Source organism: Sciurus carolinensis, chromosome 9, assembly GCF_902686445.1.
Source record: "Sciurus carolinensis chromosome 9, mSciCar1.2, whole genome shotgun sequence".
Lineage (NCBI taxonomy): Eukaryota > Metazoa > Chordata > Mammalia > Rodentia > Sciuridae > Sciurus > Sciurus carolinensis.
In genome coordinates this window covers 133939954-133960325 of record NC_062221.1, presented here as the reverse complement: position 1 = coordinate 133960325, position 20372 = coordinate 133939954, and the positions used below count along the sequence as shown (strand labels likewise).

Below are 20372 nucleotides of genomic sequence, written 5' to 3'. Positions count from 1 at the left end.
TATGATATGCATTGGCATGTTCCAGATTCTGCAACATTTATATTGTATCAATCTCATTTCAGTACTCATGTCTTTTTGTTCTTCTCTCATAGAAGCACCCATCCCCAGATGCCTTTACAACCTGCTCTTCCCCAACCAGACTTCTACCATGGACCCCTCGATTGACCCAATTTCTAAAAAGGGAACTCCAAACTGCTTGCCCCACGCTGCCTGCTTCCAGCTCAAAGAAGCCAGATCGGTCATTACCCCCTTTCCCTACAGCAGTAAAGGAGTTCCTAAAATTAGAGGGGTGAATGAAGTCAGAATTGGGGACAGGCAGTTGGTGTAGAAATAGGGGATCAGTCAAATTGAGGAAATGAAGTCCATAAAAACCATCTGCCTTTGGAAGTCTGGAAGGAGAATGGATTTTTTACATCTCACCTGCAAAACCATCCCCAGTCACTTAGGCAGGAAGGAGAGAGAAGGCTTCAGAAAGAACTGGAGAGCAAAAGATTTTCTTATAAAAACAGAAATGGGGGAATGTAATGTACAAAGCTGCTCCCCTGCCCTTTCCATTGCAGCCATTTCCCTGCCTCCCAACCACTTGTCAATCTGTGAACATCCTGGCTAGCTATTGGTTCATCAGTCAGCTTGCAAGTACCCTTCTCCGATATTGGTCCCCTGTTAGCCTGTGGAATTCAACTGCTTCATGGTAAAGCTACCCCACCATCTTTTCTCTTACCTTTCTCTCCCCCTGACTCACTTTCTTTCTCCTCCTCGCTTTCCACTCTCTCTAGCATGTGCCCTTTCTCTTTCCCTTTCTTTTCCTCTCATTTTCTCTCTCATCCTGCAGGGAGACACTCTGTTTGCTTAATAAACTCCCTTATGTGATTTCCCGTGTCCAGCGTGGTTTTCGTGGGATCCCTTACACTGTTAACTTTTGTAGGTTCCTTGATGGCAGGTATTCTGTTCTCCCATGAGGGCCTGTGGGCGAATCTTTGAGATACTGTCACTTCTTGGCAGAAATTTGCAAAACAAATACTTATTTCCTTACTCAGATCGAGGTTTCCTGAGTCAGGGCAACTGAACTGCGTAGAAATCAAGTCTGTGTGGGTGAAAACATGGCCACAATGCTGCCCCCAAAGCAGAGGGGTCTCTGCCTGGGGAGTGTGCAGAGGGACTATGGGGGTAGAAGGGCGTCTGGCACTTTTCTTTTTAATAAAAAAATTATGTGTTTTCCAAATGTAACTAAATTAACGTTCACCTAAAAGAAGTTCTGGCCAACCACAGTAGGGGAGGAAATATTTGCCAATTATGTGTGGTAAGGGCCTAGTATCCAAAATATGTAAAGAATTTCTACAACTCAGAATGAGGCAAAGAACCTGTTAGACATGGACAAAGGGATAAGATAGACATTCCACTACGGAAGATACCTGAACAACCAAGCCCATGAACAATACTCAACATTACTTTTTACTAGGGAAACACACACGGAAACTGCTGTGGGACACGACCGCATACCCACTAGGACAGGTGTCAGTAGAAAGGCAGATGATAAAAGTCTTACTAAGGATAAGGAAAAACTGGAAACTTCCGACAGTGCTGGTGGGAATGCTAGGAGAGGCGGCTGCTTTGGTGAACAGTCTGGCAGTTCCTTGATTAAAGAGTTACCATGTGATCGGGCGAGCCCACTCCAAAGTATGTGACCAAGGGAAGTGAAAACATGTGTCCGCGCAAAAACTTATACACACAGATCCCAGGAGTATTATTTATAAGAGCTAAAATGTGAAAACAGGGCTGAGACTGTAGCTCAGTGGCAGAGCACTTGCCTAGCATGTGTGAGGCACTGAGTTCAATCCTCAGCAGCACGTAAAAATAAATAAATGAAATAAAGGCATGCTGTTCATCTATGACTACAAGAAAAAAATTTTAAAATAAAAATATACAATGTGAAAACAACCCAAATGTCTATCAACTGATGAATGGGTAAGTAAAATCTGGTATATCCATGCAATGGAATATTACTCAGTCATGAAAATGAATGTAGCCCTGACATGTGGTACAGCATGGATGCAGCCTGACAACTGCCAAGTGAAAGAACCCAAAGGCAAAGACCACAGATTGTATGTTTCCAGTTATGTGAAATGCCCAGGATGGGGAAAGCCACAGAAATAGGAAGTAGACTAGTATTTGACAGGGAATGGGGGAAGGGAGAAATGGAAGCCACTGCTGAGGTATAAGGGGTGACACATTATTATTATTATTATTATATAATATATTAATATTATATTATTATATGTTAATAATTACATATTATAACAATTGATTTGGGGGTAACAAAATTCTGAAATTAGAAGTGATGGTTATACAACTCTATGAATATACTAAGAATGCTGAATTGGATGATTTAAAAGGCATATGGTATATGAATTATATCTCAATTAAATTTTTTTTTTGTTCAAGAAATTGAATTGAAAATGCAAGGAAGCCAGATGTGGGGGTGCCCACCTGTAATTCCAGCAACTTGGGAGACTCAGGCAGGAGGATCACAAGTTTGAGGCCAGCCTCAGTGACTTAGTGAGGCTCTAAGCAACTTAGATCCTGTCTCAAAATAAAAAAATATAAAAAAGGGGATGAAGCTCAGTTGTCAAGTGCCCCTGGGTTCAATCCCTGGTACCAAAACAAAACCAAAAATAATGCAGGGAATAGGAACACAAGAAAACTACAAGGCAACGGCAAGACGGACACTTTGCTTTTATGGCAAGCTCATAATCAGCCACATGACGAGGTGAAAAGAAATGACAAGAGCAAAAAAAATACATTACTAAAAAAATAAATCATTGAGTCTTTTATCTTTGAACCTTAAGCAAAGCATGTATTACACCTCAGATACTGTCAATTGGATGTTTAAAATAATGCAAGTGTCAAGACAGAATTTTATAGAATTTCACTAAACTTGCTGATAAACTAGCTGCCTATTTGTAAATCCTTCTTTAATAGAAAATTCAAAAACATAACACAGGAAAACACTTCTTCCACCCACCACAGTAAAACTGGTCCAAGGGTTGGAGATATAGCTTAGTTGGTAGAGCGCTTGCCTCGTAAGCACAAGGCCCTGGGTTCAATCCCCGAATAATGGTTCAAAATAGCAAACAGGGAAAAAAATGTGGCAACAAATTGAAATGTGCTTTCACAAGCTTCCCCACTAGAGGAAACCGGACTGTAGTGAGGAGGTTTGTGGACAGTCTGGGGAAAGTACAGGTGCTCCTAATGTGTTTCAGCTCCTGGTAGTGGCAAGAACCTGCTTCAGATAATGAAGCCCATCATCAGGGGTTACTTTCTGTGAACCAGTCAAAGAAGGAGTGTCAGAGAAGTTGGCCTCCAGCATAAACTACTTCTTTTTTTAAAAAATAAATTTGTGTGTGTGTGTGTGTGAGAGAGAGAGAGAGGGGGGGGGGATGGGTGGGGGGGAGAGAGATCTAACCATTATTGGAGTGGCTGCCTGGATGACTTATTTTTTTTGATTGAACCCAGGGGCTCACACCTGCTAGGCAGCTGCTCTTCCACTGAGCTACATCCCCTGTCGTTTTCAAAAGATCTGAAACAAGATTTTGGTAAATTGCCGAGGCCGGCCTTGAACTTGAGATCTTCCTGCCGCAGCCCCCCAGGTCGCCGGGATTACAGGTGAATGCTTTGGCACTGGACTGGTTACAATGTTTGAACCATTTCAGAGAAAAGACACAGGGATGGCACCTCAGGAGAAATCCAGTCACCGCGCCACTGTCAGGGCAGCTACTGCAGGAAAGGAATGGAAGGGGAAAGGGAAAGAGGGGTGCAAGGCGAGAGCGCGATGCAGCCGGAGAACTGAGGAGCGCAAGGCGGAGCCCAGGCAGCCTCTGCTCAGATCTGCAGATGGGTTTCCCCTCAGTACTGGGGAATCCCTGGAGCGGGTCAGTTCTCTACCACTGAGCTGTCATCCCAGCATAGCTGACAGCAACTGAGAGGCGGATCCACCTGGGTGGCATCGTGGGGCGGACGCACGAAGAGAAGGTGGCAGACACACACGACAGAGTATCATCTGCCATGAAGAACGGAATCCAGTCCTCTGCTGTAAAACACACGGAACGGGAGGACATCAGGTCCTGTGAAGTAGGCCAGTCGGTCCAGAGCCACACCTTCTCTCTCAATGCGGGAGCTGCAAGCCAACTGTGCGCCAAATGGAGACCCCTAGGGTTGAGGGGGCAGGGCAAAGGGAGGCTGGGTTCCATGGGGGCTTGTGTTGAAATCCCACACTGAGCCCGTTCATACCTACAACTGATAATTGCTAATCAGTTGTTGTTGTTGTTGTTTTAACTTGATGAACTTGGAAGTTTGGGACTTTATTGGGTCAATCCATGTAGCCTCCCGTCCAGTGAGGCTCCAGGGTCTGAGGTCACTGGAGCTCAGTGTCATGAAAGTCAGGCTGAAGGGTCTTGTTCTCCGTATTTTCACTGAGTTGGCCCAATTCCAAGTAATTTTAGAAAACTACCGCTCAGCCTATTTTAAATTCTGGCGTCTGGTGCCATTAGAATTCAGACTGGGTTTGGTTTCTCAATGGTAAACTGGTGATTGAACTAGATTTCAGTTCTCAGTAAAACTGATTCACTAAGAAAACTAAACAAAGCCAGCATGATTATTCAATCTTCACCTCAATCATCACATGAAGGAGCTGGGGTAAGACTTCTAGGACTGTTTTACAAAAGCCCTGCAAAATAGGAGATCAACTCAAATCCTTTCTTGAAGAAGCCCTGGTGTAATTGTTTTTAAGTTTGTACCAAAAAAAAAAAAAAAAAAAAAAAAAGGGGTACTTTAAACAGGTTAAAGAAACAATAAAATAAAAAGATAACAGAAAACTCACATTTGTTTAAATACAACAATAAAAAACTTAAAAGATTTTTTAAAAGGAGAAAAATGAAACAAAACTAAAACAAGCAAAAAAGAAACTTTCATTTTTTAAAAGGGCAGAGCAGTGAAAAACAACTAACACTGGTTTCTTTTAGGCAAAGAAATGGGAAAAGGGAAGGATGACTTTTACTTGCAATGTTTACTTTTCTGTACTGTTTAGATTGTTAAAATATTTGCTCAGACTTCTCCTTTAAAAAAATATGAACGGGTTCTTTGGGCAGCGAGGTCATCGGCCATTTTATTTTCTTTCCTATACTTTTTATCTACATTCTGAAAAATAATTTAATTTTAGAAGTGTTCCCTATAAAAGAATCCTGGAAAACTTCAACACAGGGACTAAGTCTAAGAACATCTCATCCAAAACATGGTGATTGTCAAACATTCTTTCAAAATATTTATTTTAAGTAGAAATTTATGTCATATGCTCTACATAGGAAGACAACTCTAAGTAGGATAATTAAGTAAATACCTCGAGGAATCACTTTTGATCATCGAAAAGTAAAATACAAAATAACTTTACATCAGACACTTTAATTGGAAAGTGTTATTTCATTCAAGTAAAAAGCCCAAAGTAGTCACCAACTAAAAAGGTTAACTCTAGAACCTGTGGATTCATACACACAACCCTTTACAATTATCACATACATTTTTATCAAGAATTATTCCTTAGAAATCCATATCTTCTTATTGATTCTCTTATGTAAATTATCCAGTGTTTTGATTTTTTTTTTTTGTCATAAGGAAAAAATTTTTTCAGAATGCTACTAAGCAACCAAATCAATGTTGGACAACAGGTTGAAATTGGGACTTAATATCTAAATTGTTTTCACAAAGGCAAAGAGCTGAATCATGACTGCGTTTAAGTGAGAGGCGGGCCTGGGTCACCAGTCCATTAACTAGTCTAGATCCCGTATAACCGGGTCAGGAGAGTGCCGGTGCTGAGTGAGCCCTGAATGCTGACAACAACCTGTGTGGACACAGACCTCCTTGTCCCACCACCTCTTCTCAAAGGTATGCCTGAGCACACTGAAAAAGAATCACCCGGAGGGGAAAGAGTAAAAGCTGCCTTCTCAGCATACTGAGCAGAGGCAGTGCAGGAAGTCCCAGCCTCTGGATACCCAGTGGAAGATGCCATGTCCTGTCAGGGCTGTCCCCAGGACATGAGCAAGGTCCTGCAGCGTGGGCCCAGGGCTGCCCGCCCCCCGGAGGGCCAACATGGGAGAGACCAATTCATTTGGATGAGAAGCACTCACTGCCCCCAGGAGAGTCACCATGAGGGAGCTGCCCCTTACCGTGGAGGCCACCCCTCAAGCCATCCCTTCCTCTAGGTGGGCTTAGCAGCCCACCTCTGCCCTGTCCCCCCAGGCCACTTTCCTGGCCACCTTCGTACTCGTGGCACTGAAGATGGTAGGTCTGCGTGTCCTCTTGCTCCTCCTCGTCTGAATCGGGCTCAGACTCATCGTTGTAGAAATGAATGGTGGCTTGCACCGGGAAACTGGCCAGCACTTGCTCCCCGGAGCTCCGCAGGTATTCTTGACGCTTTGAAATGGGTAAATAAAGTCTAATATTTGAGAAACAAGTACATCATTAATCAACCTGAAAACAGGCCTAAAGTGCTAGAGGACTCTTTTCCCCAGAAGCAGCTAACTCCCCGATCTTCCTGTCTTGATTTTGCCTTCCCTACATACAGTGGATTTTAAGTCACTGGAACATGGAACTCTGGGCACCTAGATAAGGGACTTGGTAATGAGCCCTACACCAGTTCAGAACTCTGAATGAGCAAATCAATTTTTAGTCCAGAAAAGATGCACTTCTACAAAGGGAACAGGCTGCTGAAAACACTGGATTCCAGAATAAATAGGCCCGCTCTGATCAAACAGAGAACTTGAGTCCTCCTGGATAATGGATGACCCATTTAGGTTGGGCCTCAACCCACCCACACACACCTTTTGAGCATGGGAAATGTAACCCTCTGGGCTCTGGAGGAAACTTCGCTCTGAACTCTGATCCTTAGAAGCAGCTAATTTTCCAGATGTTACTGTAAGAGAACCTGGAGGGGTAGGTCCCTGGCTTTGCCAAAACAGAAAAGAAGTGCTTAGGGGGAAAGAAGAGAGAAAGAAAAAAGCTTGAACATATAAAAGTTGGTAGTTGTCATGGGATTTGGATTCAAGCCACGCGTATTTTAAATATTCCCCATAACCTCTTGTCCTTGTACTTCTCATCTATTAATTTACGTGCTGGTTCCCTGTGAACGTCAGGAAGTGAGAAGGTCTCGACCGATTCCTGTTTATTTCAACACTGCCCTTCTGGATAGAGGAGCGGAGGTGTGGTGTGCCCTATACACAGGGCATGGTGCACACCTGTGATCCCCGCACCTGGAGGGGCTCAGGCGGAGCATTGCAAGTTCAAGGACAGCCTGAGCAACCTAGTGAGATGCTGACTCAGAAATTAAAAAACAAAAACAAAAACAAAAGAACAACCAGACCGGTGATGTAGCTCAGGGGTAAAGAGCCCCTGGCTTCTATCTCAAGAACTGCCAAAAAGAAAAAAAGAAAACAAGCTTGACAAATTGTAACTTTTTAAAGTTTCCAAGAGATCAGGGGTTCTCAACCTCCAGGACACATTTGACAATATCTGGAGGCATTTTTGGTTATCACAATTGAAAAAAAATCTACTGATATTTAATGGGCAGAGGCCAGGAATGGTGTTAAAGATCCTACAAACCTTGGACAGACCCAGAACATGGAATTATCCAACCCAAAGTGTCCACAGTCCTGAGGTTAAAAGACTGTGCAACAGAGAGGATGCATATGTTATGTAATTCTAGGACAGATATATAAGCAGAGTTTAGGTCTTGGTCATATTAAAAGTTAGATGTTTATGCTGAAGTATTTGCAGGTGAACTTGTAGGATGTCCAGGGTTTGCTTTAAAATATGTTAACAACAGCTGGGTGCAGGGGTGCACGCCTGTAATCCCAGCAGCTCGGGAGGCTGAGGCAGGAGGATTGTGAGTTCAGAGCCAGCCTCAGCAAAAGTGAGGTGCTAAGCAACTCAGTGAGATGCTGTCTCTAAATAAAATACAAAATAGGACTGGGGATGTGACTCAGTGGTCAAGGGCCCCTGAATTCAATCCCTTGTACCAAAAAAAAAAAAAAAAGAAAGTGGTCTGGGGAGATGGTAACATGATCAGGTCAGAAGAATGTTAACAATAATCACTAAGGCCGGTCACGGCTGCATGGGTGTTCTGAGATTTCGGTTTTGGGGATTGAACCCAGGAGTGTCTTAGCACTGAGCTATATCCCCAGCCCCTCTTTTTTATTTTGAGACAGGATCTCCCTATAAAGCCAAGGCTGACCTCGAACTTGCCTCAGCCTTCTGAGTTGCTGGGATTATATTATATTATTTTCCATAATAAAAATCTAAAATAGGGGCTGTGGCTGAAGCTCAGTGGCAGAACACTTACCTAGCATGTATGAGGCACTGGGTTCGATCCTCGGCAATACATAAAAATAAATAAAATAAAATAAAAGTATTGTGTCCATTTACAACTAAAAAAAATTTACAAAAAAAATCTAAAATAAATTGTAATAAATAACACTGCAGTTCGTAGTGCAGTTATACTGATGCAGCAGTGTCAGCAAATCAAAACTTAGGGAGTCCCAGCAGGGCCTGTGATTGCAGGCTGGGGTATGATAAAGGGATCCTTGCAGGGAACAGGGCAGGGTGTGGCTCTCAACCCCAGCTGCCCCCTAGGATCAGCTGGCAACCCTGTAAAAACACAAATGCTGGACCCTTCCCGAGTAGAGGTGCATGGGCATCCCTTGTGGGGACATCCAGGCAACTGGGTTTTTAAAAGCTTCTGCAATGATTCTACAAGGAGTGAAAACCATGGATGTTAGGGACACTTAGAAACAATTCCTCTTCAAAAACCACGCTAACCAGGCTGAGGGACTCTCAATTTCATCTCTAGAAAAGAGTGTCTTTGGGTTGTATTGAAGTTTTCCAGCCTTCCAGGGGAACCAGGACAGCTGGCAGCACAGGCTTGGTCTCCTCGGATGAAGGAAGTGAGGAGTGAGAGATGGAGAGGGAAAGGCTGAGAGAGGAAGAGAGACAGAGACACAGATAGAAGCCCAGAATGTGAGTCACCTGCCTAAAATGAATGAAATGTAAGTGGGATATGGCAGGGAGAGTCCTGGTCACCGGCAGGAACAGACAACCAGCAGCTGCTGGAGGAAGAGGCTGTCACACGCGTGCTTGGTGCCCAGCATCCAGCCCCTTACTCAACACACATTTTGAAGAGCTACTTGGCACTGGACAATACATTCGCTTATATACCAGGGGGGAAACAGAAATGTACCTCAGGGCCTAAGGAAGTAACTACCTATGCACATACAATTCTTACGTAATTAAATTGAACACGAAGCACAATATATGATGGGGGTATAAAGAAAAGAGAGAGGCCAGTTCTGCTTTGCAGCTGAAGCGTTAAGTACATGAAGGAATGCGTGCATGGATTCCAGAAATCCAACTAAAGATCCTTAAAGCTCCTTGGTATAAGAAAAGTAGGTAATATTGGAAAATATATTGAATTCTTTTCTACTTTGTTGAAATGTATACAGTTGAAGATACTAACGTGTATATATGCTTATGTTAAAAGGAAACGATGAATCTCTTACTGTGAAGTCATAAATTACCTGACAGGATGCTGAAACCCGAAGACCCCCTTCGATCTCAAAGTCTGCTGTTGCCCCGCAGGCTCACACTGTAAAGACAGACACACACACACAGATACAATCAAGGAGTCGCTGAAGGCACCATCCTGAAGTTTCTAAAGAAAAACAGAGGGAGTTCGCAATTGTTACTATCAGTACCAATTTCAAACATCTGACAGCATCAGCCAGTTCCTTCTACCACAATGTTCCAGGCGTTGTGAGGGTTTTTAATACAGACTCAGGGTCTGAGCACAGGTGCTGTTCAATGGGAGAACTGCACATGCGTACAAATAACTATTCTACGAAACATAACACCGCAAGACGTTCCTGATTCTATGTGGGGAAGGGGACCAGGAAAGGGTTCTAGGCCCCACAGGGATATATCCTTGGCATGTGGGTAAGAATTCTGAGACTACTCCTGGAGAGCAGAGCATCTCAGTCAGAGGGGGAGGAAAGTAGAGGACGCAGATGGGAGAGCCCTGTGTGAAATGAGACACTTGTGATGGTCAGAGGACTCTGAAGGGAGGCTGAGTCCTGATACTAGAACTCTTTCAAAACCCACTATTCAGTTCAGGTTTGGTCCTGGAGACTGATATTTGAGCTGAGGAGCTCAAAAATCATATTTGTATTTTAAGGATAATGGTGGCACTGAGAGCTGCTCATGGGCTGTCTTGAAGTAAGGGCTTGAAGGCACCAGTCTGGGTAGGAGATGGTACAGATGTGAGCAGAACCCAGCGGGAGAGAGGGAAAGGCAGATTGGAGTAAACCACAGGCCCTCAGCACAGGCAAAGGGCCTGTGGCCACTTGCGTATCAGAAGCTGCAGAGAGGGAAACTCCATCTGAGACCACGCAACTGAGGACAATGTTAATAAGGATGAGAAACATGCAGAGAGCTAGACTGGTCCCTGCTGACTGCTGGCCAGGAAGCTGAGGGGATGGTCACCCTCTGCCTGTCCAGGGTGGAGCCTGTTCTAACCAAACTCCTGAAGGTGCTGGACCCAAATGGATTTGTCCAGGTTTTCCAAGGGTCTAAGGGGTCAGGAGTCACCATGTTACCTTAGTCAGTGTGAAAAGGGGGATGTGAGGCATTCTGGGATGGACCGTCTGGGATGAATGAAAATGGGTCGAAATGGCTGGAGAGGTGGTCAGAAACCCCAAGTTCTTGGATTCCATAGACACTAGTGGGAATCAGATTAGAAATGAGACAAAACGTGCTCTGGCCCTGCAAGAAAGGACTCCAAGGAGTTTGACACTGTCAATCTTCATGCCATTCTTTCCTGTAGAAGCTTGGGGTGTGTGTGTGTGTGTGTGTGTGTGTGTGTGTGTACATCTGTGAGAAAACTGGTCTGCTGGAAACCTCTGCAGACCTTGAGTTTTTCAGTCATATTTTTATAAACTGTGATTAGCTGAGGGAAGTAAAGTGAAGTTTTTTGGAATAAAATCTTGTGCATTGTTATTCAGGCTTTGGAGGCTACAGGAAGTTACTTCTGTGTTAAGTTGTATTGTGGTTATAAACTACCCCTAATCACTCAAACTCACTCTTCCACCACAAACAATCCTGTCCTGCTGAGGAGAACTTCATGCCCCGTGATAGGACAGAGTATATGCAACAACTCAAACTTTGGGAGACAATAAAAAGCAGTGGAAAGCATCCCAGAGAAACCATCTCTTCCTTAAAGAATCTGATTCTAACTAGACTCTGAAATGTACAGTACACCTTCATAAAACTTAAAAACTGTGCCCCACAAACATATACTGCTTTAAAATACTAGTGCTATAAATATTCTGATTATTTTCCAAAAGATTTTATTCAAGATCCTTTCTCACTGAGGGAGAAGTCTCAACAGTCACATTTTGATAATTAATGGGAACAGAAATGAATTCAAGTTAAACACTGTGTTTAAGGTATGTGTGTTTTCTTAAGATCCAGACAGTGGATTCCAGCAGAGACTTTAGCTAGGGACATGTGCCTCTGACCAGCTAAAGCTAAGGTGTGGGGAGCCTGGAAGGACAGTCTCAGGGACCAGCTCTGACATCTTCCAGAAATCACCTCCCTGGCAGTGTGGCTAAGTAGCCAGGAAGGAAATGCAGTAGAGGTCAAGAAGGGATTAGCTGGGGGCTGCCGCTACAGCCCAGTGGCAGAGCACCTGCTTAGCATATGGAAGCTCCTGGGTTCTATCCCCAGCACCAGAAATAAAAAATGTTTTTAATTTTTTATTTTTTAATTTTAATGTTGGGCTGTTATCCATTGTCTTCTTGGTAGGGGTGGTAGGGGTCCTAGGGACACCACGTGGGCGAGGGTGACTCCACTGATCAAAGCACATGTCCTTGAAGCCTTCCCTCAGATTTAGATTTTTTTTAAAAATCATTTTTAGTTTTGGATGGACCTTTATTTTATTCATTTATTTATATGTGGTGCTGAGAATCGAACCCAGTGCCTCCCACATGCTAGGCAAGTTCTCCACCACTGAGTCACAACCCCAGCCCCAGATTTAGATTTTATTCTAATTTGGATCTGCTTGCGGGCAGCCCTGGCTGAGGTTCCCAGGCCTCATTCCAGGCTCTGACCCCTTCCGCTCCCAGCCAATGGCATTTCTTGAGAAACGCTATACAAGGGCCCGGAGCCGAAGACTTCTGCCGCGTTGTCGGGAGAGGGCGCCATTGAGCAAGAACCGTTCCCTTAAGGCTGCCCGCTGCGCCTACAGTCCTGTGCTCTTAAGAGTTTCCCTCGCGATCAATTTGCGTTCTGCAAAGGGCTGGCAGGGGCGGTGGGGATTAGGGTTAGGGGAACAGGGCTGCAAATTCTACAGCCCTCACGGAGCATCTCCACCTCCATCCAAATCCAAGGATGTAACTGCTTCATCCAGTGTGGCAGACTGACAGTCAACTAGAGTCGCTGCGGCTTAACATTTCTTTGCAAGGAATCTTCACTTTCATCACGAATGGCTTTCTCGTCGTAATAGAAAGGGGGAGGTCCTACTGCCATTAGGCAGTGTGCTACAGTGTTTTTTAAAAATTAATTTTACTTTTGTTGGTATGGGAGATTGAACCCAGTTGCGTTTTACTACTGAGCTACATCCCCAGTCCTTTTTTTAAAAATTTTGAGACAGTGTATTGAGGCTGGCCTTGAATCCTCCTGCCTCAGCCTCCCGAGTTGCTGGGATTACAGAGTGGGCCACCAAGTCCTGCGTGCTATTGTATTTTTATTCTTGCAAATGACGAATATGCTATGTGTACATTTCATTTAAAAGAAAATTGAATTTAATTGTAAACATATATTCTCTCCTTTAAAATACTACTTTTTAAAAACTTGTTAGAATGCACAAGAAGGAACTATTTTCCATTATTTATATATTACATTTAAGAATAGTTTGGGCAAGCCAGTGTAGTGGCTCTCGCCTGTAATCCCAGCGACCTTCAGGAGGCTGAGGCAGATGGATCACAAGTTAAGAGTCAGCCTCAGCAGCTTAGTAAGGCCTTGTCTCAAAATAAGTAAAATAAATAAAAGGCTGGGGGATGTGGCTCAGTGGTTAAGTGCCCCAGGTTGAATTCCCAGTATGAAAAAAAAAAATAGGCTAAAAATTTTAATTAATTTGCTATAGATTTCATTTGCGTCATTCTTTAAATAATAGTAACTGAATTAAAACTTCCAATATTCAGATCAGTTGAATAAAGTAGAATAAATATCAAAATATGGTGAAGATCTACTTTCTCACACCCAAGTTTTCTTACCATACTACAAATAACTGAATATTAAACCATAGGCCACATATGTTATGTAAATCAAATACACGGTTCTTCCTAGCCAGATGAACTCTTAATTTAAAAGAGTTGCTTTAAAAGCCATCATATTAGGGCCCAGTGTGTGGCCCAGTGATAGAGTGCTTGCCTAGCAAGCACAAGGCCCTGGGTTGAATCCCCAGCACCATAAATAAATAAATAAATAAATAAATAAGCAAGCCATCAAGTTACATTTTAAAATATAGCAAATGAAAGGAAGTCATTACTTCAATCAGTATAAAAGCAATTTAGTTACCTATGCAGGGTAACCAAAAAAAAAAAAAAAAAAAATAGTGGCAATTAATCTTTGTTCACAAAGCCCCTCTGTTGAGTGTATTTGCTCTGACAACATGAGTTATCCCAGGAGTGCTTGCAGACAGGGTGGAAAGTACTTCAGAAAGGGCCAGACGGCGGGTGGGGGCTTCAGCGCACCTTCTGGGCACTTCATTTGAGACTCTGCCCTTATTTGCACTGTGGCACCAGCCCACTGCTAATGGCATGGCACTCAGCTTGTCTCTACGGTGGCAGTCTTCTCCCCTCCCCTTTCTACCTGCAGGTTTGCAGAGGAAACCCCAACATGGAAGACATACCTTATGATTTCCAAGAAACTTCTGTGCCATAGGGGTTTTGCTTTCCAAGAAAGGAGAAGCAACAGGAGCCCTATCTGTTTGTAACTCAGGTCTGATTAACATCTTGCTCTCCCACACTCCCATTCCCAGACCTTGAGGCATTTCTAGGTTAGATGACCAAGGGAGGGGTTGGGGAGGAGGTCTTTCAAGGTCCTTTATTTTAGAGAAGGTGTCACTTTCTGCCAGGACTGATTACTTAGAACACCCACGCTTAACCTTACCAGGCTTCCAGTTCTGGTCAGCTCTGCATCTCCTGGAGTCTGCGTCCAAGGCCTCCACGGTGTCGGGCTGGAACTGGAAGGCAAGTACCAGAGAGAATGAATCCCAGGCTCCTGGACCCCCAGTGCTGGGGACGCCCGACTTTTAAAATATGATGAGTTGTTATTTCTAATGTCTGTCAAAGACAGAGTTCCCTCAGAGTCTCAGCCTGTGGTTGGATGAGTGCCACTTATGTGTTTCCCTCCTGTATATTTCTGTTTTCTGCCTTCAATTAGACGTTATAAGTAAAGGGAACACATTAGTTGAAGAATTTCTGTCCCAACTAATCCTGGTTGGATTCTTCAGCTCAGGATTTTTCCACTATAACTGGCTATTTTGTCACTAGTTTCAACCTCACCTCCTTCTCATTGAAGGATCCTGATTCTACAGAGATGATTCTACAGAGTTTCGAGCAGACACAAAGGAGAGATCTGTTTCCTCCACTCAGGCTGCCTGGACTACTACCCTTCCCTACTTCCCCAGTTAATCTGATTTCCTTAATTTTTACTACTTTGAAAAGGGCTGGTGCCCAGGGATGGCCAACGCTGAGCCCTGAGCACAGGGAAAACAAAAACTATCACCTTGTGACAGCCAAAGTGCAGGGGATCCCTTTGCAAGTCTCCTTTAGGGACCCCAGACGTCAGTGTTTCCCAGCCCAGTAACTTTCAGATCTGCTAGGAACGCAAACGCAGGTCCATTTCCTGGCCAGGTACCTTCTGGGCCTCTGCAGTTCAGAACTGTGCCTTGGGACCCACAGAGCGTTGTAGCCCTCTCGGTCTCTGGCTAAGCAACTTGCTCAGCGTCACCGTCGAGCTTGGGGACTCCGCCCGGGCTCGGGGGTGCTCAGCGACGCCAGAGCATCCAGCTTGCTGCGCTCTGGGTACCAGTGCGGCGCGTGCCTCTCCAGGAGTCCCCTCGGGTCGCGGAGACACTCTCACCTCTCGGGCTGGCGCGGCGACGACGGCCTCGGGGGACCGTTCCCGGGGCAGTGACAGACGCGCCCCGGCGCCTCCCAGGCTCCGGCGGCCGGCTCGGGTCTCATGGTGCAGGCGGAGCTCGCGCCCTCCAGCGGCGCAGGAGACAGGACCGCGCCTCGATCCGCCCGGCGAGCGCGCTCACCTACCCGCGCCCTGCGCGCCAGGTTTAAAGCCGGGGCGGGGCGGGGACAGGACGGGGAGAAAGGAGACGCCAAAGTCCCGTGAAGGACAGAGGAAGCCGAGGACGGGGTGGGGACAAGAAAAGCTCTAGGGAGGCGCCTCGTGGCCGAGCGGTGGCGGCAGCGTGTGGGTCAAGCAGGGGATTCGGGAAGCCAGGGCAAAGGTGGGGAGGGGACAAAGGAAAACCGGGGAGGGGGCTCCGGGGCGGGGCGGGGGCAAGGAAGCTCGGGAAGGGGACGGGGCGGCGAGAAGTGACACGGGAAGCCGGGCGAGGGAGGGCCAGGCGAGCGTTCCCATCGGGAGCGCCCCCTCCGGGATGGGGGAGCCCGGCGCTCTCTGCGTGGCCTCTGTGGTCCCCGAGACCCTCGGGTTCTGACCCGCGAGCATCCAGCCCCTAGGTTCCCGGAGAATCTCAGTCCCACCATCCGAAGGCGGCGGCGGGGTCGGGGGACAGCTGGGGACCCTGGGGACCCGCGTGAGCCCGCGCTGTCCTCAGTGCTGGGCCGCGGATGCCTCGGACGCCCAGACGTGGGTGCTCGAACCTGCGGCCAAGGGAGTGAAGGGAGGGCGCGACGCTCCCAGGTGACCGAGAGCCGCGGAGGGGACAGGGCTAATGAGGGTGTCCTTCTAGAGTACCGTGGGGGCCTTGGAAAATAATGTGGCTTTCATACGAGTCTTGTTGGGGGGTCGGTGGGATTTTTCTCCGGTGAGCCCCGGGCCGGCCCAGGGCGCCTCGGCGTGCGAACCCAGCGCCAGCTCGGGACCCGCGGGAGCGGCCGTGGGGACCTGGGGACATGCCCAGGGGTGCGGGCGCACAGCAGTCCAAGTGCCTCGCCACCCAGCTCTGCGGGCGCGGGAGGGCGCGGGCCGTGGACTCCTGGGCTCCTCGCTTCACCCAGACCTGCTCTGCCGTCGCCGGTGATGCTGCGTGTGAGCGCAGGAACCTACTTTGCATAATTTAAATTTATGGATTTAAAAAAAGTCTCCCTAAGGGATTAAAATGTTTCCACAGTTTTTCTTGAATATTTCCACAACGATAATCCTGATTAAAGGCAAACTGTAAAGCGGGGGGGGGGGGGGGGGGATTGATAGCCGGGCGCGGTGGCACAGGCCTGTAATCCCAGGGCTGAGGCAGGAGGATCACATGTTCAAAACCAACCTCAGCAAAAGCGAGGCACTAAGCAGCTCAGTGAGACCCTGTCTCTAAACAGAATACAAAATAGGGCTGGGGGATGTGGCTCAGTGGTCAAGCGCCCCTGAGTTCAATCCCCGGTACCAAAAAAAAAAAAAAAAAAAAAGGGGAGGGGGTAGTTGGTGAGTAATTTTATACAAATGATTAAAAAGACCTCGATTATAATGGAGAGGAGTGGAAGAAGGCTAAGAACCTTAAGCCACAGTGCACTGTAAAAAGCGTTTTTTAACAGGACAGCTGGGTCTTCCAGGCAGCTGGGGACCTTGTAATCAGGAAGCTTTCTGAGAAAGTTTGATAATACATTTTGTGTGACTTACAAATGTCCACCTGTGTCCACCAGTAGAGCTGCTGATTCTACTTCGATGTCAATTCTAAAAGTGTACTTTGAAATAGGAATGATGATGTATTTAATCACAATGAAAAAACAGGGAGAATAGACAAATTTTCTCAGTAGAAGAGTTCCAAATAATCTCTGTAGATAATCTGTTTTCAAGGACGCAGAATGTAACTACATAAGCCCTAACTAAAATCTAAAATTAAGTTTTAATGAAAAATAAATTCATTGTAAGATAAAGTGAGTTTTTAAGAAAGTTTTTCTATAGATAGAGGAATTAAAATACAATAAAGGGCAGCTGGGGTTTAGTTCAGTGGTACAGTGTTTGCCCAGGATTACATTTCTAGCACCACAAAACAAACAAGAAAAGAATAAGATGCAGTAATGAAAAGAACAGGTTGTTGAAATGGATGACTTTGTATTGCCAAGTAAAATTGCTTTATAAACTGTTTGGAGGCCAGGCAAATCTTTAGGGTAGAGGAAGTGATTTGTGGGAAGGGAAAGACATCTGAAGGAACTTCATTAGACTCCTGATTTATAAACTGGGAAACAATGAAGAACTTGCATTGAATCCCAGCCTGGGTTTTGATGGGGAAATAATTAAATGGAGATTCTATCTCCTGCTGAACTGGCTTTAATTGAAAATCCTTTTTCATATGCTGACTTTCAGTGACAGTGTAGAAACAAAGAATAGAGATGTTAACCCTGAGGGTTTCCGGTGGCCTAGGAGGAGGATACCAAAAGTCAAAACATCTGAGAGGGCAGAATATTTTTACATAAACAGTGTTGAAGACAAGCAGGGAAATGAGAATTTCCTTTCCTTCTGTTTAGTGAGGCCGTATTTCCTGTTATCCACTCCAAGGAGTTACATGCCACTCTGGAAGGGAGTTTGGAAGCTACAAAGTGTTATTATTGCTCTTGATGTTTTATTTTCTAGAAGATTTTGTGATGCTGGGCATTGAACCTTGGGCCCAGTGTGTGTGAGACAAGTGTTCTACCATTGAACTATATCACAGGTCCAAGATTCTTTAAGAATAAAAAGAAAAAAAATATGTTTATTCCATGGGGAAAAGAGGTACATTTGTTGACTGTTTAAATTTTTATTTACATTTTTTCATTTCTAAAAATTGTGAAAAAACATAGTTTAAAATTTACTATCCTAACCGTTATGAAGGTACAGTTCAGTGGCATTGGGCACATTCACATAGTACAACCAACCCCAACATCCATCCCTAGCACGTTTCATGTCATAAAGCTAAAAGTCCTAAACAGCGACTTGACATTTCCCCTTCCCATGGAACCAAGGCAGCCACCTTTCTTTCTGTCTCTGCTCTAGTTGACTCTAGGTCTAGGTGGATGCTCAGACAGATACCAGGTGAAATCAGATGGCATTTGTCTTTTGTGGTTAACTTATTTTGCTTAGCACAATACCCTTGAAATTCATTCACATTGCAACATATAAGAATTCCCTTCCTTTTTAAGGCTGAATACTATGCAATTGTAGGTACATTATGAAATCTGCATTTTGTTTATCCATTCCTTTCTCTGTAGGTGGGCCCTTGGGTGGTTTTTACCTTTTGGAGACTGAATAATCCTGCTGGTGGCACACAAAGGGATGATACCTGTCCTCGTTAATCATAAAAGTCATGGCCAACACTCCTACAAGACAGCTTAACAAAGAAAAAGCATAGCAGATTTATTTAATCACAGTGACAAGGGAGGTTTTGGAAACAATGACCCGAGGACCCAAGGAGATGGGCCAGTTTTTACGCTTAGGCTGGATGAAGTGTGGATAGCTGCACCCAAAGGCTACTGGGCAAGAGGGTGTGACCTGATGGCACAGACTGAGAAGGGAGGGTGTGGATGTGACCACAGTCTCAGAATAAAATGAAGAAGTACTCTGCAGTTGTCCAATTTAATCATAGACTCCCAGCTAACACCCAGCACGAGAGGCTGTGGAAAGCAGAAAGTCTCACCCCAGGTGGCACTCGGTAGGTAGGAGCTCACCTGGGATGGCATTCCACCTGCAGTGAGTTGAACAGTGGCCCCCAGAAGACAAGTCCAAGTCCTAACCATTGGAACCTGTGCGTGTGATTTCACCCAGAAAAAGGGTCTTTGCAGATGCCATAAAGTTAGGGGTCTCAAGAGGAGATCGTTCTGGATTTAGGGTGTGCTCTGGTTTGAAATGTTTGTTCCCTCCAAAATCCACATGGAAATTTCATGGCCAGTGAAATGGCATCGGGAGGTGGGTCCTGTAGGAGGTAAGTAGGTCATGAGGGCTCCACTCTCACGGGGGGCTTAACGCCTTTAAAAGAGGGGGCTTCCGGGAGTGGGTGACTTGCCCTTTGCTCTTCCACTTTTCTGCCTTGTGGGGAACAGTGCTCTCTCTGGAGCATGAAGCAAAAAGCCTCCCTCTCGGAAGTGGAGACTGGGCCCTTACCAGATGCCAAACCTGTTTGTACTCCCCAGAGTCTACAACTACCCAGCCTCAGGTCTTCTGTTACAGAAGCACAAAGTGGATTAAGACAGGGTTGGGGCTGGGGTTGTAGCTCAGTGGTGCAGTGCTTGCCTTGAATGCGGGAGGCACTGGGTTCAATCCTCAGCACCACATAAATAAATAAAGGTATTGTGTCCATCTACAACTGAAAACAAAACAAAACAAAAAAGATAGGGTGGACCCTAAATCCAGTGACATGTATCCTTGTAAGAGCAAGGCCATGGGAGATGCAAAACACAGAGACACATGGAGAAGAGGCAATGGGAAGACAGAGGCAGAGAGTGGAATGGTAGCTTGGGCAAGCCAGGGGGCACTGAGGAGCGCCAGCAGCCACAGAAGGTGGGAGTGGCTGGTGCTGATTCTCCCTGGAGCCTCCAGAGGAGAGAGCCCTGCAGATGATTTGATTATGGTCTTCAAATTTCCAGAATTGCGAGAGAATAGATTGCTGTTGATTTAAGTCCACCTAATTAGTAATAGTAACCATAGGAAACCAAGACACCACCCACAGTTGTGTCTAAGATGGTCCCCGAGTTTATCGCTACAATAAGATCACTCTTCTAATTGGACCTACAGGAAATGGAAGGAACTCCTATTAGTAATCTAGTGACTAATCATATACAGTGCTGTGTGAAAAAAAATGGACCAAGTGATATTAGAAAAACCAGAACCCCAGAAATCACAACCAGAGGAGATCTTGAATATTGTTCTTGGCTCATTTCATTTTACGGATCAGATAAAGGGAGACAGTGAATAACTTGCCCATTGCACGAATAATAGTTATTCTATAACAATAACTTCGATTAACATTTACTGAGCATTTACTGTGTGCAAGGGATTGTGGTTTATGGATATTAATTCACTCAGCCCTCCCAATAACATAGAAGGGAGAC

General features: G+C 45.3%; 1 protein-coding gene across 2 annotated transcripts; it reads right to left on the bottom strand.

Annotated features, from left to right (window-relative positions):
• Window positions 1–5107: 5107 nt before the first annotated feature.
• Ripply3 (ripply transcriptional repressor 3) lies at window positions 5108–15595 on the bottom strand. 2 transcript variants are annotated; one of them, XM_047564801.1, is made up of 4 exons: window positions 15241–15595; window positions 14266–14338; window positions 9618–9751; window positions 5108–6484 (listed from the first exon to the last, which is right to left on the bottom strand). In XM_047564801.1, the coding sequence occupies exons 1-4, from the start codon at window positions 15342–15344 to the stop codon at window positions 6154–6156; spliced, it is 642 nt and encodes a 213-aa protein (XP_047420757.1). In that variant the 5' UTR covers window positions 15345–15595; the 3' UTR covers window positions 5108–6153. The 2 variants fall into 2 exon arrangements, with proteins under 2 accessions (XP_047420757.1, XP_047420758.1); XM_047564802.1 differs by having other exon boundaries at window positions 9618–9685.
• Window positions 15596–20372: the final 4777 nt, after the last annotated feature.

Excerpts from the sequence above, each read along its gene's own strand:
- Ripply3 (XM_047564801.1), bottom strand. The coding sequence starts at position 15,344 with ATGAGACCCGAGCCGGCCGCCGGAGCCTGGGAGGCGCCGGGGCGCGTC. Across the intron at positions 14,339-15,240 it reads TCGCCGCGCCAGCCCGAGAG|TTCCAGCCCGACACCGTGGA; the intron begins GTGAGAGTGTCT and ends CTTGCCTTCCAG. Across the intron at positions 9,752-14,265 it reads TGACCAGAACTGGAAGCCTG|AAACTTCAGGATGGTGCCTT; the intron begins GTAAGGTTAAGC and ends GTTTTTCTTTAG.